At 57.5% G+C, this 16971-nt stretch overlaps 4 protein-coding genes across 4 annotated transcripts; 3 read left to right on the top strand and 1 right to left on the bottom strand.

Moving 5' to 3' along the window:
- Positions 1–892: 892 nt before the first annotated feature.
- MYCTH_95391 (uncharacterized protein) lies at positions 893–2978 on the top strand (the record flags this gene model as incomplete). Its single annotated transcript, XM_003663694.1, has 7 exons — positions 893–1038; positions 1127–1322; positions 1360–1491; positions 1563–1625; positions 1917–2034; positions 2525–2594; positions 2828–2978. Coding segments are annotated over 7 exons (876 nt in total), but the record flags the coding sequence as incomplete, so codon positions are not given.
- A 790-nt stretch (positions 2979–3768) lies between these two features.
- lcc1 (extracellular laccase, lcc1) lies at positions 3769–6214 on the top strand (the record flags this gene model as incomplete). The annotated part of the gene is made up of 6 exons (XM_003663693.1): positions 3769–4014; positions 4100–4178; positions 4377–4446; positions 4519–5491; positions 5639–5707; positions 5801–6214. The coding sequence occupies 6 exons, from the start codon at positions 3769–3771 to the stop codon at positions 6212–6214; spliced, it is 1851 nt and encodes a 616-aa protein (XP_003663741.1).
- A 790-nt stretch (positions 6215–7004) lies between these two features.
- On the top strand, positions 7005–7349 carry MYCTH_2065457 (uncharacterized protein; the record flags this gene model as incomplete). The annotated part of the gene is made up of 1 exon (XM_003663692.1): positions 7005–7349. One exon carries the CDS (start codon positions 7005–7007, stop codon positions 7347–7349), a length of 345 nt encoding a protein of 114 aa, XP_003663740.1.
- Positions 7350–7731: 382 nt separating this feature from the next.
- Positions 7732–16378, bottom strand: MYCTH_102985 (non-ribosomal peptide synthetase; the record flags this gene model as incomplete). The annotated part of the gene is made up of 3 exons (XM_003663691.1): positions 7732–12193; positions 12251–13398; positions 13454–16378. 3 exons carry the CDS (start codon positions 16376–16378, stop codon positions 7732–7734), a joined length of 8535 nt encoding a protein of 2844 aa, XP_003663739.1.
- Positions 16379–16971: the final 593 nt, after the last annotated feature.

The following is a 16971-nucleotide window of genomic DNA, read 5'->3' as shown; positions in this document are numbered from 1 at the left end:
ATGACCCCAGCCAGCCGTGACTTCCTGCCCAAGATGTTGACCTCCCGAGTTCTTTTTTCCCACAGCTCGGCTCGTTTTCGCGGCCACCAGTTACACCAACTTCAAGAGCATGTCCAGCGGACCCAAGAGAAAGTAGAAAACAACCCAATTCTCTGGGAAAAGCAATCAGCACCGATGCGCCAAGCCCACGTGGCGCACAGTACAGTCCAAGTCACCAACTTACACTTTCGCTTCGGGCTTCGGCGGAGAGCTCGACTTCCTAAAGTTCCTCCGCCACATTGTCATACAACTTTGCATGCCGGCATCCTCTTCGACCCGATCCTCCCGCGCTCGGTGATCGGTCACATCGGAGCTCGGGGGCTCGTTCTGAACGACACCACAGGACGCAGTCCGCAAACAGACAAGCTCCGCGGGAGATGTGGAAGCGCGAGGCCTTGGAAAGCCGTCCTTCTTTCCGTCATTTTGCTTGCGTCGGTGACGCATATCTTGGGGTAGTGCCAGACAAGTTGCATGCGTTGCAGGGGTTTGGTGGCAACCCAACCTACGTACCCTACTGCAGCGTCGGGATGAACAGAACACTACCTTACCGCGCATGGGATTATGTATTTTTTACTGTACCCTCGGTAGGTGAGTGGGGTTTGGCGTGGGTGTGCGAATGCTGCCCACGCTCAGACACTCATCCGCGACCTGCGCACTCGATACTTGCGGGCGGCAGATACGAAAAAGGCTGTTACACTACTATCCCACGGGTTAGCGTGACCAACTTCGCTCTTATTAGCCCATCGGGTTGTTGTCGCATCCCTGCGGCGCTACTGACGCGGCAGCGCGGCCTCTAGTATAGTCAGGCACAATAATGTATGTATGTATGTACTTACATACACCCCACACACAGCGGTGCCGGTTGCCGAACGCGAGCGCCCTTTCTAGCGTGGCAGTTCCCGCTCTGGACAATTCTTTGATCGAGTATACCGGTGCGGTATCACACCGGCGAGCTCCAAGCCATCAAAGACGAGCGCTCGAGCGTCTCGACATGGCCAAGTACGTATTCAGGTTGGTTGCCATTATCCCCTCCGTCCTCCCTACACTGAGACCTTGGCCATTCCCGGTTCTCGGATTAGGTACCTAGATTGGATACGAAACGCGGCCCGGGTGTCCCATCTCAGACATGCTTCCCGGGTCACGTAGCCGTGGTATCAACAACGCTCATGCTTCTTCTCCCGCGCTCCCACTGGTCCGATTATTCCAAGCCTCGTGGTCGGTACGATCTGGCTCTCGGAGCCCATGGTACCTCACCCATCGGAACCGCAAATCCCTCCTTTCTGGTAGAACCGCTTAGCTTGACATATCCGGCTACCCCAGGGGTACGCAACCCAGCCGCAGCCCAGCCGCAGCCGCCCAGGAGTCGTCGTTCCGGAAGCCGGCGCGGAACTCTGCCCGACGCAGGTCTGCCGCACGGTCAGGGATTACCGTAGGACTCGGCCGAATCCCACTGTAAGCTCGGAGGATGCCCGGCGTTTTCAAAACGGGTCTAGGTTTTTATTTATTTATTTATTTTTTGACAGATACCAGGATGTTTGGACACCGGCTCTCTCGTTCACTTGCTGAGGGTGCTCCATGAACCAACGGTATGCCAAGTCCTCACTCAACGGCAGCCATCACGCATGTCATAGCCCAGGGCTATACGACAAAGAATCCGTACATACTTACAATACTAATACTACTACACTACATTCGAGGGTGTACTATTGTGTGTACCACCATCATAATGTGGAAAGGATCATCGCACGGCAATTCCAGTCTCTCGACTAGTCTCATCGCCAAGCCCAACCTATGGCCAATGAGTACACGTTCCAGAGCAAGGGAGACGAGCGGCGGCTAGTGTAATCTATTAATTAAATGCCATACCGGTAGGGCAGAGCACGACGGAAAAGGTGCCATTGTCGGAGAGAATGGTACCTTACCGTGACATCTTCCCAGGGAAGCAATATCATGGTAACGTCCCCACGCTCTCATGGTGTCTTCCCGACTCAGTAGGTAAGTACGCGGCAGGACGCGTTTCCTTCCACCGCCAAGATATTGCTTGTAACAAAGGAGCCCGAGGATTTTGGCAATCGAAATTCCACGCCTCATCTGGCCTTTTTTCTTTCGTATACTATCGTCATGTCTTCATGTTTGCTCTGTGCATTCTGGGCACTCACCTTCTCCCTCCCTCCCCCCCCAAATTCCCCACTCCTCCCGTTCCCCCCTCCATCTCGTCCTCTTCCACAGAAGAACAGGACCTCGTCAGGTCAAGGCTGCCATGCAAAGAGTGTTTTCCTGGCGCGATACGTTCCGTCTTATGCTGAGTTATCCCGCATAACTGAACTTCTAGAACGCCGCTTGTTGTGACAGAGCGTTCGCCCCAGCCGTGACAATGCCAGCTTCACATGGTAATTGCTCCAAGCCACACAACGCCAGCCCATAGCACTCGCCCAATGGTTTTCAAAGTGTTCTCGTATAACACTCAAGTTATGCCTTCTCTTAGGGACATGTTTCTCCGTCCCTGCCAAGGAGGGCCTGGCAGACTACGGGAATATCGGGCGCCCCCGGTCTGTGTAAGCGTGCAACTGTCCAACGAGACAGCCACCGCGCGTGTACATGCGCCATCTCACCAGCCTTTCCCGCCCTTCACCGGTTCTCGTGTGCCGGCGACGTGGTGGCACATGGCGCTAGGATGGTTAAGGGGGCCGCAGCCTTAGCCCACGTTGGCCAAGCCAATACTTCCTGCGAGGCCTGGAAGTTGTGTGGTTTGCCGACTTCCATTCATAATAATTACACACACGAATAGGGTAGCTCTACTCACGGAGGGAGGCCAGAGAGCGACCATCAGCTCCATCGCCACATCATGGGTTGGCTCCGTCACGAACAAGCCCTCAACCATCGCTCACACCTCTCCCGCAGCAGCTAGCAAAACTATTGATTCCGGCTATGGCTCTTGACATCCGCGGGCCATAAAAGTGAGCTGTGGTAGAGTAGCCATCTCCCCTCCCGGAGCTGTTCGGCCCTACGCTGGGTCCCACCGAGGATTGTCGCACAATGCTTACTCCACTCCCGAGGTCACGCTTCTTCGGTGGTTGACGACGGGCTGGTGAAGGTCGAGAAACCGCAAAGGGGCGAGTGAAAGAAGGGTGCCCCTGCTACGGCTGCTAGCTTCTTTGGTCACCGTCGTTTTCGCCCGCCCCCTCCCTCCTTCAACCCCCTGAGTAGTCGGCTAAGCGATCCTCAATCTGGTCTTGTGAGGTCACGTCCTCCAGCAGATGACAGTTCATCGAGCGAGTGATCTCCACCACCCAGAAGGGAGGGGGATGCGCGCATGCTCCAACATCCCTGGTGTCGCTAGAGACGTCGCGGCATCAGCCTTTTCATCACACCGAGCACGTCCACGGACCGGCTCCTTTCACCCCCGCGTCCTCCGGAGGATTGAGTCACGATATTTCGGGATGTGGGAAGGGGGAGAGAAAGGAGGGGGGAGGGGCGGAAACATGTTGGATACGAGCTGCGCCCCTTTTTCAACATCGAGAACAGGAAGTCGTTGGTGTCGGCCGTAATGTCTATAAAACGAGGCTCCTTCTCGTCGTCGACTTGTCTCAGGTTCTCTCTCTCGTCCACACCAAGCCAGTCTTGCCTGAGCCACCTGAGCCACCTTCAACTCATCATCTTCAGTCAAGTCGTTCATTGACATTGTGTCTCTCTTTCTATCGAGTCGGCTTCCCGGCCCTTCACCACAACATGAAGTCCTTCATCAGCGCCGCGACGCTTTTGGTGGGCATTCTCACCCCTAGCGTTGCTGCTGCCCCTCCATCCACCCCTGAGCAGCGCGACCTGCTCGTCCCGATCACGGAGAGGGAGGAGGCAGCCGTGAAGGCTCGCCAGCAGAGCTGCAACACCCCCAGCAACCGGGCGTGCTGGACTGACGGATACGACATCAACACCGACTACGAAGTGGACAGCCCGGACACGGGTGTTGTTCGGCCGGTGAGTGCTCTCGTTAATTACGCTTCGGCGAGTTGCGCAGATATATTAAATACTGCAAACCTAAGCAGGAGCTGACATGCGACAGTACACTCTGACTCTCACCGAAGTCGACAACTGGACCGGACCTGATGGCGTCGTCAAGGAGAAGGTCATGCTGGTTAACAGTACGGCACCCCTTTTCTTGTCCTAGGATCTGGGTGATGTGCGTCGTTGCCCCTGAGAGAGACTGACCGAGCCTTTGGCTGCAGATAGTATAATCGGTAATTAATTATACCGCCCTGCCTCCAGCAGCCCCAGCAGCTCGAGAAGGGTATCTGAAGTTAGTCAGGCCTGCTGACCTGACCGGGGCCAACCCACCATAGGACCAACAATCTTTGCGGACTGGGGCGACACGATCCAGGTAACGGTCATCAACAACCTCGAGACCAACGGGTATGTCTGCTGCTTGCTCTCTTGCTCTCCTCGTCCGCGACTAATAATAATATCAACTCGTGTGGAAAACAGCACGTCGATCCACTGGCACGGACTGCACCAGAAGGGCACCAACCTGCACGACGGCGCCAACGGTATCACCGAGTGCCCGATCCCGCCCAAGGGAGGGAGGAAGGTGTACCGGTTCAAGGCTCAGCAGTACGGGACGAGCTGGTACCACTCGCACTTCTCGGCCCAGTACGGCAACGGCGTGGTCGGGGCCATTCAGATCAACGGGCCGGCCTCGCTGCCGTACGACACCGACCTGGGCGTGTTCCCCATCAGCGACTACTACTACAGCTCGGCCGACGAGCTGGTGGAACTCACCAAGAACTCGGGCGCGCCCTTCAGCGACAACGTCCTGTTCAACGGCACGGCCAAGCACCCGGAGACGGGCGAGGGCGAGTACGCCAACGTGACGCTCACCCCGGGCCGGCGGCACCGCCTGCGCCTGATCAACACGTCGGTCGAGAACCACTTCCAGGTCTCGCTCGTCAACCACACCATGACCATCATCGCCGCCGACATGGTGCCCGTCAACGCCATGACGGTCGACAGCCTCTTCCTCGGCGTCGGCCAGCGCTACGATGTCGTCATCGAAGCCAGCCGAACGCCCGGGAACTACTGGTTTAACGTCACATTTGGCGGCGGCCTGCTCTGCGGCGGCTCCAGGAATCCCTACCCGGCCGCCATCTTCCACTACGCCGGCGCCCCCGGCGGCCCGCCCACGGACGAGGGCAAGGCCCCGGTCGACCACAACTGCCTGGACCTCCCCAACCTCAAGCCCGTCGTGGCCCGCGACGTGCCCCTGAGCGGCTTCGCCAAGCGGCCCGACAACACGCTCGACGTCACCCTCGACACCACGGGCACGCCCCTGTTCGTCTGGAAGGTCAACGGCAGCGCCATCAACATCGACTGGGGCAGGCCCGTCGTCGACTACGTCCTCACGCAGAACACCAGCTTCCCACCCGGGTACAACATTGTCGAGGTGAACGGAGCTGATCAGGTAAGAAAAAGGGGACCGCAGGGGTGCTGCTGCAAGTACACCTTGCTCGCCCTCCTGTTCTTCCTTAATAACTACCTCCCAACCCTCCCCCCTAATTAATTCACTTTAAAGGCCGATCAAGACTGACCGAGCCCCCTCTCTTTGCAGTGGTCGTACTGGTTGATCGAGAACGATCCCGGCGCACCTTTCACCCTACCGCATCCGATGCACCTGCACGTAAGTTGGATACATATATATATATATATATACATTGCTTTCCTGGCTCGCTCCCTTAAATAAAATTAAATAACCAAAAATAACAAAAAAAAGGGCCACGACTTTTACGTGCTGGGCCGCTCGCCCGACGAGTCGCCGGCATCCAACGAGCGGCACGTGTTCGATCCGGCGCGGGACGCGGGCCTGCTGAGCGGGGCCAACCCTGTGCGGCGGGACGTGACGATGCTGCCGGCGTTCGGGTGGGTGGTGCTGGCCTTCCGGGCCGACAACCCGGGCGCCTGGCTGTTCCACTGCCACATCGCCTGGCACGTCTCGGGCGGCCTGGGCGTCGTCTACCTCGAGCGCGCCGACGACCTGCGCGGGGCCGTCTCGGACGCCGACGCCGACGACCTCGACCGCCTCTGCGCCGACTGGCGCCACTACTGGCCTACCAACCCCTACCCCAAGTCCGACTCGGGCCTCAAGCACCGCTGGGTCGAGGAGGGCGAGTGGCTGGTCAAGGCGTGAGCGAGGGAGGAAAAAGGAAACAAAGAGGGGGGGGGGGGCTAGTTCCTATTTTTGCTTTTTTTTTTTGTTCTTGTCCTTGTGCTGGCGGTTCCCTGGTAAAGGAGAAGGGGGCCCCAAGTTCGAGTGGGTGTGTGATCGGGTAAATATTATCAAGAGATCTTGATGGTTGGGTAATAGCAGCAGAGCAAACCGCACTGTTCCAGCGGGAAACGAAACTAACAAAAGAATACTTACGGGCGTTTAAGGGACAATATATGAGGGAAAATATACAAGGTGATTACTGATTATATGCTCCTAATAAGTGGGATGCTATATGGTATTATTGTCTTGTCCCATGCGATGATTGACCCTCGTAATTAAATGTGAGAGATATTGGTCTATGTACTCTGATCCATGATGGTCAAGTCGAAACTCCTTCTCGAGACTCAATCATTGTGTTCTCTGACAGCCCCGGTTGACTGTGAACAGCCAATTGGTCATGATATAATTAATTAGACGAGCTCGAAACAGCCGTGCTGGGCAAAGAAACGCAGCAGATCAAGTCGGCTATTAATTAATAATTATGCAGATACGAATGCAGACAAAGAAATCATCAACCCAAGCGATAATAAACCATAGAGCGCTGGAAGCAGCAATGTACCTTTTCTATATTTATTTATAACTAAGCCATGAGGTTGGGCCGTTCTACCACTTTCTAATCACTCACCCCATCAATCATATTACCTAGCCATCACGACCCCAGTGTCTCACATATTTATCCACGGCAGACTCGGTCCGACAACAGGCAAAGATGTGCTCCTTCATCCTCCAGCGCAGTATCTGCAAGGACTGCCGCACCCCCCTCGAAGTTGACCGGGTAGACCACCTATCCTGCGGTAAACCCCCAAAGAGGTGCCCGGGCACGAAGAAGAGGGGAGTCTCCGTGCGCCATGTTGATGCCGCAGAGTGCAGCAAATGCGTCCTGGAAGTGATGGAGGCTGAGGAGCTCGCGCGGCAGGAAGAAGAAGAAGAAGAGGAGGAGGAGGAGGAGGAGGAGGAGGAGGGGGACCTGCTGGGCTCGGGTTCGCCGCCGCTTAGGCCCATGAAGCTCGGAGACTGGATGATTGACATCTCGGAACTAGCACAAGATGTGTGAGTATTATTTATTAGAGTCGAGCAGTGTCCAAACATTACAAATAGTGTGAATTCAGTTACTTCGGCCTCCCCAGTGTATCCATGAAACGCTATGCTAACAACGGTATCGTCGACCAAACCCTGCTAATCACAAAGTGCAAAGGCGTTCCCGTTCCATCTATATACAAGAAGCTCTAATAACCCAAAATTTGAGAACAAGGCACAAGCATATTAGACGGTCCGAGCTCCGCCCCTCTGTTGCTTATTAGATTCATGATCCTGTGACAGACGAGGAACCCACCCCGCCACGTCCAAACCGATCCCCGTTTGCCGGCGTATCCGGACTCGGGCTCGATACGGCTGACACATTTCCACCACCATATCCCCCCACGACTAGAAGTATACTACTGCTGCTGCTGCTGCTGAGCATGATACCTCCCAGCACCACCCGCACTTGCAGGCGTGAGCGTGACCGCACTCAGCGGACTGACCAGATCCTCCAGACCCTCCTCGCCTACACTACTAGGAGTACCAATAGAACCGCCGCCGGCGGCACCGCGCATTAACGGGGTATTCGGGAGCGCAGCTCGCATATTCCCAGGCGCCTTCGCGAGATAGGCCGCGTTGATCGCGCCCGGCAATGGGCCCAGTGTGTCCCGGTCGCCATCTTTCTGCCCGTCCCACTCCATCTCGCCATTCTTGATCTCACTCCGAACCGGAGGCGCCCCGGCCATGGTCCCCCCCGCGTTTGCAACCCCCCCCCCATTACCGACCAGTGTCGTGGCGAGCGTCGCGTCGGTGCTCGCGTTCGCGCTGCTCGCGGTGCTGCCCTCGGTCATGCTATCCGGCTCGCCGAACACGATGCCGATGCCGTGTTGGGTAGGAGGATTGGACTGGCGGAACACAGGTTGCGAGGCGGCGGCCGGGGGGGCCGCCGATGAGATGTCGCCGTGCATCCCGTCCAGAGACTCGGTCTCTTCGGCGATGGGCTCGAACGCTGGGAGGCTGGGAAGTTGCGGCGCGACCGAGGGGACCTGCAGGCCCGGGCTCGAGTTGCTTGTGCTCGGCGTCGTGCGCGGGGTGCCGGTGCCCGAAGAGTTGTTGGGGCTGACGCTGCCGATGATCTTGGGTGAAAGAGGGGAGAGATCGGCGACCATGGCCGAGGCCAGACCGATGGCGACCGGGGAGGTCGGGGTTGGCGGTGGTTGAGACTGAGCTGGATGTCGAATCACGGCGGCTGTGTTGTGATTGCTGTTGTTGGTTGGTGGGGAAGCTGTCCGGGCGACGGTGCTGGCAAAACGGCGGATGCGGCTGCTGAAGGAGGGCGTCGGGATAGAGATACTCCCGCTTGGTTTCCTCTTGTGGGATTGATGAGACGGGGGTTTTGCGGTCCAGGCCCCCCTTTCTGTCTCCTTGCCCTTCTGGGACTCTTTGGCGGACAAGGCCTTAAGCTTGGTCGCAATGAGCTCAAACTGCTTCAGCATCGTCGGGTTCTCGACAATCTCCTCCATGGTGACTTGGAGACTAGCGTCGGCTCCCGGGTGCTGAAGTTTTGGCAGCTCGGTGTTGAGCTGCTCCGTGATCTGGGCCGCCGGAATGAGGCTACCCCAGAGATCGAAGAAGGCGGCATTGTGGATCTGGGATTCGGGAACGCCCAGTGCTCTAGGGTTGAGAATCGAGGTCCAAGTATCCTGAATGATTGTCTGGACGGCTTCCACCTGTTCGTTGCTCAGAGAGTTCATTACACTCTCTGCTAACTCCACATCTTCCGCGTGCGCAGCCTTCGGCGGGAGCGGGATCCGCTTGATCATGTTCCGGTACTGATATCCGCATGGGATGACGGGCTGCATGATGCTAACGCTGGTGAGCAGGCTGACGGTTGAGCAGAGCATGCGGAGCGCGTGTTCGGCAAACTTTTCGGGAATGCGGTCGGCGCAGAACGTGATGGAGATTTCGACACGATCCGGCGGACGCACCAGAGACCTCACAAACATATCCGGCACGTCCTGCGCGTTGGACTCGTGGATGGTGAACTTGCAAGAGGCCGAGCCGAGGTGGAACGATTTCGGCTCGGAAGGGTTGATGGCGGTGTCTTGGTACTGGTGCTGCACCAGTGTGCTGAATCGAGTCCAGTAGGGCCATGGCGTGCACTTCTCCACGATCGTCAGGGTGCCGAGATTCTCGAAAGGAATGCCAGACACGCGCTGTGCGTGGATGTACTGGAGAAGGTTCAGCGGCGTCAGCGGGGTGTCCGGAAACTGGACCCGGACCGGGGTCGCATTGACGGTCGGCCCCATAACGCCGGCAACCGAATGCCCGTCGGGAAGTCTGATGTGGCGGCCGTCGACAAGTTCACCGAAAACGACATCGGAGGAGGCGGAAAGATTTGCGAGGACCATCGCCCAGGCTCCCTTGAGGACGGTTTCAAAGGAGATGCCGAGGCTAGAGAGCGATCCCAGCGAGATCGCAGGGTTGCTAATCGTCTGAACGTTTGTCGACATCGGGTACGGCTGCGGGTGAGCGACGACCTGCGTGACCGCCGAGCCCTCAAGCAGCGCCCGCCAGTACTCTTCCGCCCCGAGCGAATTGGCGGCTTGGGTGGTGCGCACAAAGTCGCAGTACGTCGGACGCCGAGGCGGCTTCTGAGAGCCATCGTATAGTCGCTTGAGATCCTTGACCAATAGGGCAACCGAGAGATCGTCGTACTGCGCCTTGGACAGCCGGAGGATGAGAATTGACTGCTTGCCACCGTCGAGGAATATGAACTTAGTGACGGGATTCTCGAATCGGATAGGCGTGCTCTGGTCCTTCTTGATCTCCTTGTCCAGCATGTTGGCAAGCCGCCGTGTTTGGCAGTGTTGCCGGGTGAATTCGATGCTGTTAGACCTGATAACGGCCTGGTATACTCGGCGATTATGCGGCACGAAGGCGGTGCGAAGGATGGGGTGTATAGACACCAGGGTCTTGCAAGCATCTTCCAACTTCTTGGAGTCGACGGTCCCGGTGAAATTAAAGACTAAGTAGTTGATGTTCGTACGACCCCCTAGCATGCCGGTCTCGATGTACCGTATTTGGGCCGATGAGGCCTCGGCCGCATCGGCGATCACGCTCGCGTCGACTCCAACACCCGGAGCAATGACTTTCTCGATGAAGACTTCCTTGATCGCGTTAGGTGGCAAGGGTATGGGCGACGGTGTTGTCGCTGGCGGAGCGGGAGAGGTGCCTTGTTCCTGTGGGGCGTGCGGAGAGTCGACGGTGGTGACCGCCTGACTGAGCTCGGCCAGGGTAACGTTTCGCAAGATGTCAGCGATCGATACGGAGATCCCCTGCTGTCGGCAAACGGCCACCAACTGCGCGGCGACGATGTCATCTCCGCCGAGAGTGAAGAAGCTGTCAAAGGTTGAGATCTTGGCCTCCTCGACGCCCAACACTCGCGCCCATATAGCCCGCATCTTCTCCTCGCTCTGTGTCAATGGCAAAGGCTTCAGATGCTGGAAATTTGCTGTATTCGGCACCTTAGCAAGCCCAACCAGATCCTCCTTAGTCAGGCCGGCGATCATTTTGAGCAGCCGTCGCCGGTTGACCTTGAGTGACGGCGTGATGGGAAGGTGTTTGACGGGGACAAATGCCGAAGGTATCATGGACTGCGGGAATCTGTTCTTGAGCCCGAGTTCAACGAGCTGCTTCGCCAGGGCGAGCTGCTCCTTCGTTGTTGGGCTCAGCGACGAGAGAGTCTCCTCGTTACCCAGACGGTCACCGAGCTCGATGAAGGCGGTGAGCACGGTGTCGTTCTTGGCTTTGCCACGGAAGATGACGTTCTCGACGACGACATCAATGCCTTGTCCGAGGCAACGGCGCAGGTACTGCTCAATCTCTGTGAGGTTGACAACCCTGCCATCCTTGCCATCATCGTCGCGCGAACCCGAGATGAACTCCATCAACCCCCTCTCGGTGTACCTTACCCGATGGCCAGTCTTGAAATACCGCGCCTTGCCTTCGGCCGCGGGCCCCAGCGGTGACAGAGGGGTCATGGTCGACTCCCTGTTCGGGTACGGGACCCCTATGGTCGGTCCTTCAACGACCAATTCACCAACCGCGCCAACAGGCACGCGCTTCTTGTGATCCTCTGGATTCACAATCAACAGGTTCCCAGCAAAGGGCCAGCCAATGCTCTTGAAGTGGTGGGGTCCGAGCGCTTCGACAAAGGCAATGCCCAGAGGGCACACCTCCTGAGGGCCGTACGCCAAGATCACATTCACCTTGCCATGCCAAATGTTGTAGGTGTCCTCATCAAGCCCTCGGGTCCGGAAACACACCACCTGGAGCGAGGGGAGCAGCATCGGGTCCACTTTTCTAGACAGCAGCGGCGTCATGTACGACCAGTTGACCTGCATCCTGTTGACGGCGGCAGAGAAATCTTGCAACCTCTCTACCGCGGAAGGAATGCAGACACAGCCGCCGTGACTTAGGGTCGTGAAGATCTCAGTAATGCAGATGTCCACATTGAACGATGAAAGCTGCATCACCCGGCTGAGAGGCGAGATCCTCGCGGCGTGGCCCTGCCCTTCTAGGGCAGTTGACAAGGCTGCGTGGCTGAAGGTGATTCCCTTGGCCTCGGTTGACGATGCCGGCACGAAGAAGATGCAGGCCGGGTCACCTGGCGTGGCCATGGAGGTCAGCGGCCCTTGACCTCGCGGCAGAACGTTCATTAGTTCGTCTATGAGAATAACGACACGGTCGAAGAGGTTTCCAAGGACAGGGGCGGCACGCTCTGAGGAAATGGCCACTCGAGAGTTGAGGCGCTCAAAGATGGGTTGGATCATGCCGAGTTCCAGTGAGTCGACGGGAACAAATGCCGCGCCGGACCTGGGGTACTAGGTGTTAGCCGTGGGTTCTTTGATCGAAAGTGTCTTGTTTTCTTACTTCAGCACGGCGATCATGGCAACAGGGGCGAGCTTGCACTTGTCCATCACGACGGGAACGACAGAATGTGGGCCAACCCCGACATCGACGAGGTGATGAGCCAGCCTGGTTGCCTCCTCTTCGAGCTCGAGATACGTAAACGATCCGTCCCAAGAACAGATGGCCTGCGACGATGGTTGCATTTTGGCCTGTCGGGAGATGAGGTCATGGACCACAGATTGTACCGGCTCCTTAAATTGGGGAGGTGACTCGGCCTCCCAAGCAAGAATTTGGGCATAGTCCCTGTCGCTGAAGAGGTCGACCAAGCCGATGGCAGTATTAGGGGAGGAGAGAATCGCGCGGATAGCTTTTCCAAAGGTGTTTGCCACGTTGACGGACTGCTCCGGGGACATGACCCGCTGTCCAATATCGACAATTAGTTTGCCGGCGGTGAAGCGCGTGTTGACAACAACGTCCACATCAAAGGTCTGCTGCAGCGAGATGGGCTTCAGCTCGAAGCTGGTTCGTGTGGTGAATTTGCTGTTCAGACCGGCTGGCTCTTCCGTGAAGGTTAAGCACGAGTTGAACAGGCGCTCCCCGCCTTTCATGCCCATGGCATGTTGGAGTTCGGCCAGGGTGAAGTGCTGGTGAGGGAGACAGGTAACGAGATGCTCCTCAACCATGTGCAATGCCGCGGCGATCGTGCTGTACGTCGCTAGTTCGTAGTTGCAAGCCACCGTGTTTGAGAAGGACCCCACGGCATGCCGCATTCCGAGTATCGAATCGTCGCGGCCGAGGGTTTGAAACCCGAAGCAGACGAGATTCGAACCGGTGAAGCATCGCAAAACGAGGGCCCATGCGAGCCGTAGAATGGCGTCGACGGTGGATTTATGAGTCCGGGCAAACCCGGATAATTGGTACGATGTGATGTCAAGTTCGACGCCGGTGTTGACGAACCCCAGTTCGCCGGGCAGAACGGTAAGCCGTGGAAATAGGCAAGGAGGGACGCCCTTCAACTTCTCCCTCCAGAAAGCCAGGCTGCTTTCTTGCCGGACCATCTTGAGAAAGTAGAGATAATGTGGGTAAGAGAACTGGTCGGGCTCGATGATGGCCCGTTCTGTCGCGTACGCTCGCCGCAAATCATGGAGGAGCAGGTGGATGCTCAAAGACTGCAACCCGGTTAGCCGCGAATAACGGCACACTCCTAGGAGGAGGTGAACTAACATCACAAAGCGCCGTGCTGATATCGAGTTTTACCAATGTCCTCGTGGGCGCCTTGCAGACAGTGAGTCTGTGTAGTGGTTTGCTCGGGGTCGGCCGGAGATTCGGCAGGTTGCTCAGCTCGTACACGGGGTCTTCGGCGGGCGCGGTGTCGATAAATAGCATCTCGGGCGAGGTTCTGCGGAGGATGACCATATCCCAAAGACCGGTTTCGGTGACGCTCTCGGTAAAGACGGTTCTCAATGCCGCATGTCTCATGGTGACCTGTGTCCACGCGGTGCATATCCTGGAAATGTCAATGGGATCGCCATTGGGGGACGCAAACTCGTAGACGGCGTGCAAGTAACACGTATCCGGCCGCTGCGCTTGGCTAATCAGGATGCTCTGCTGAACAGCAGTGACCGGATAGATCGTCTCGACGTCTCGAACGCTGGCGAGCTGAAGGGTGGCGACACGGTCTTTATTGAACTTGTCGAGGCCTTCGTAGGTCACGTCGAGGTGCGGAACGTCTGCCTGGGTCAGTTCCTGGGGGTGATATCGCAGCCGGCCGATGGCCTCGAGCAAGACGTGTTCGTAGTTCTGCACCCATTGCTTGATCCGCGCTTGGTCCTTGGAGAAGCGGTTGTACAAGAACTTGACCTTGGCGCTTCCTTGGTCAACCATGGCGCTGATCTCAAACAGCGCGATGCGGCCAACATTGGGTCCGATATCTGAGGTGGGTGATGCTAACGTGCTGCCGGGAATAGTAAGCTGCTCCAATACCCCGTTGTCCCGCTCGAGATGCTGCAAGGTGCCGGCATAGCTGAAAATGATCTCGAAAGGCCAGTCTTTTGCGACCAAGTCCTCCCTGTCGTAGTGGTAAAACCTCGAGGCAAAGTACTGGGCACCGCGTGCGGGAATAGACCGCCGCGTATCCTTCAGATGGCGAAGGACGTTGATGAAGTCGTCCGCTGGCTCGGCCTTGATGCTGACGGGACAGAGCGATGTGAACCAGCCCACCGTTTCTGAAATGTCCATGTCCGGGTTCATCGGGTCTCTCCCGTGCTCCTGGTTCCAGACAACGGGCACGGGTCTATCATGGAAAGTCTGGGCAAATGAGAGTACGAGCGCAGCCAGGTAAATGTCGACCGAGTCGGTCTTGAAAACCTGATTGCAAGAGCTCTGAAGGATCGTCGTGAGCTCATTGCTCAGCGAGAAACCGATCTCGGCTGCGTCTCCGTACGTATTCGGAGTGTCTTGAAGGCCCCAGTATGCGTAGTCACCCGGCTGGAGGGCGAAAGGAAGCAGGGACCCGGGATCCGGGCCCAGAGCCTCGGCCTTCTGGAGGTCTACCCACTTGTTGAAGGGCATTGACCTTTGGGAAAGAAGACTTCCGTGCTCCAGCAGCTCGTCGAGGTCGTGGATGATGGTCCGCCATGAAGGGAGGTCCACGGCGAGGTGGTGGGCAACGAGGTACACTAACTGTTGCCCATCATTAGTGGTGAGGTAGTCCACCGCAAATACGGGCCCGGTCTCAACGTTGATCGACATTTGTGTGCGCTCAATGATGTTCTCCAGCTCGCGCTCGGATTGAACTGCACTGTGGCTCAAGGTGTAGGAGCCGGCGACCTCGGGAAGGATTCTCTGCACCCACCCGTTTAGACCCCGGCCAAAGCGGGATCTGAGCATGGGGTGGTGAGCGACAACAGCCTCAACGGCAGCCGATATGTCACTAAAGGAGAAGAGCTTCTTCAACCGCAGCAGCAGACTCTGATTAAAGCGATAGCTACCGTCCAGGACAGGCCGCCGCTTCAGGTCGCCGCCCATGGCCGTGTCGAAATAGAGATGTTGCATCGGCGAGAGATCGAAACAGCCTGTTGTCTCCTCGTCCCACTTATGTGCCAGGCCGCCCCGAGATGCCGCAATAGCGGCGAGTTCGGCCAATGTCATGGATCCCAGGGCCTCGGAGGTGTTGATGTAGATGGATTCGTGCTTGCACCGAGCAGCCAATTCCATAGCCGTCATCTCGTCGCCGCCAAGCTGAGTGAAGGAGAAGTTGACGCCAATCTGCCCTTGCGGGATATCCAACACCTTACTGACCAGCCTCTGTATTGATTTCTCCATTTCTGTCTCCGGGCTTTGCAGACACTCCTGGTGCTCCAAGCTCAGTGCTTGGTGGTAGACGTTCTCGTTCATGTTTTGGGCCCAGGTCCGCAATCGCCGCAGGTCGATATCACCAGCCTCGGTGAGGGGCATTCCGTCCAAAACGATCCAGACATCCGGTATGGCTTCGGGGGCAAGAAGGGTCTCAGCAGCGCGTTTGAGGTGGGCCACCTGGGTTCCCGCAAAGAGGGCGTGCGACTGCGGTATGAGATTGATCGCTGCCGGGTTTCGCGGAGTCGTCTGGGCGCTCGAAAGCGTCAGGAGGGCGACCAGTTTCCCATCGAGGGGGCCTGCCTTTGGCCGTATCGTGACTATCCTCCCAACCTCGGCCTCTGTCCCCAGCGCCCGTTCAATGTCTGTTCTGTTCGCCCGGCCCGGTTTCGGCAGCTGCCCGTCTTTCGGTTCGGGCATGATGGACATGCGACTCGCTCGGTGGATCTCGAGTGGTGCGATCATGACGGGCTCGACGGCGTCGGTCGCGGAGGGTCGGTTCTGCGGGGCGCAGGGCGTGATGCATGTCTGCAGTTCGGCGAGCGTCGAGCACCGTAGGATATCCTTGACCTTTACGTCCATCCCGGCAGCCATGCAAGCCTTCCTCAGCGCAACCGCAAGCTGCTCGTTTCCTCCCAGGTCCCGAAACGACTCATGTGGAAGAACCTTGTCCGTGCTAATGCCAAGTACTTTGGAAACCAGGACCAACAGGCGCGCCTCGGTGGTTTCTTCTTCCAACAACAACCAGGACGTCGAAGCATCGATGGGCGGGGCGGGCCTTGGACCGGCGGCCATGGCGACAGGCGCCCCGGAAGCGGGGGCTGACTAGGAAATACACCAAGAAAAAAAATCACTAACAGCAAAACAACAAGTCCTAACGCCCAATGGGTATCTCGAACAAAGGAGAGCGAAGCTGGGGGCCCTCAGGCACTGGGCCGCATGGCGCAGCAGGAAGCGGCTGTTGGCACGAGGTTCGCGGTTGGGCTGCACATGGGTCCCTGCCCGGTCTCAAACCGTCCGGGACTTTGGAACTCGAGCAGCAGGTTGGCGCCGGTTGGCGCGTGCCGTCGGGAGTGAGAAAGCCCCACAACCGAGTGTTCAGGAACCACAAGCGGAGCGAGAGGTGCGAAGAGAGTAAGCGGTCGACATGGAGCGCCAGGCACCGAGGCAGATGCGCAGAGTGTGCGGATTGATTAGTCTAATCCGTACTCTGTAGCAGCCAGCTTTGTCGAGGTCGATGGCCGCGCCCGCGCCGCTCTGCAAGGCCTCCCCTGGTAAACAACGCCGACGCTCTAGCACTGTGCCTTTGCAGAAGGAGCCTTGAGTGGTGGTACAGAGCCCCGTCATCAGCGTCTAAGAGCCAATCAGAACCCGGTTAGGCTAAGCTC

Source organism: Thermothelomyces thermophilus, chromosome 4 (assembly GCF_000226095.1).
Source record: "Thermothelomyces thermophilus ATCC 42464 chromosome 4, complete sequence".
Classification (NCBI taxonomy): domain Eukaryota; kingdom Fungi; phylum Ascomycota; class Sordariomycetes; order Sordariales; family Chaetomiaceae; genus Thermothelomyces; species Thermothelomyces thermophilus.
This window is presented reverse-complemented; position numbering and strand designations above follow the sequence as displayed.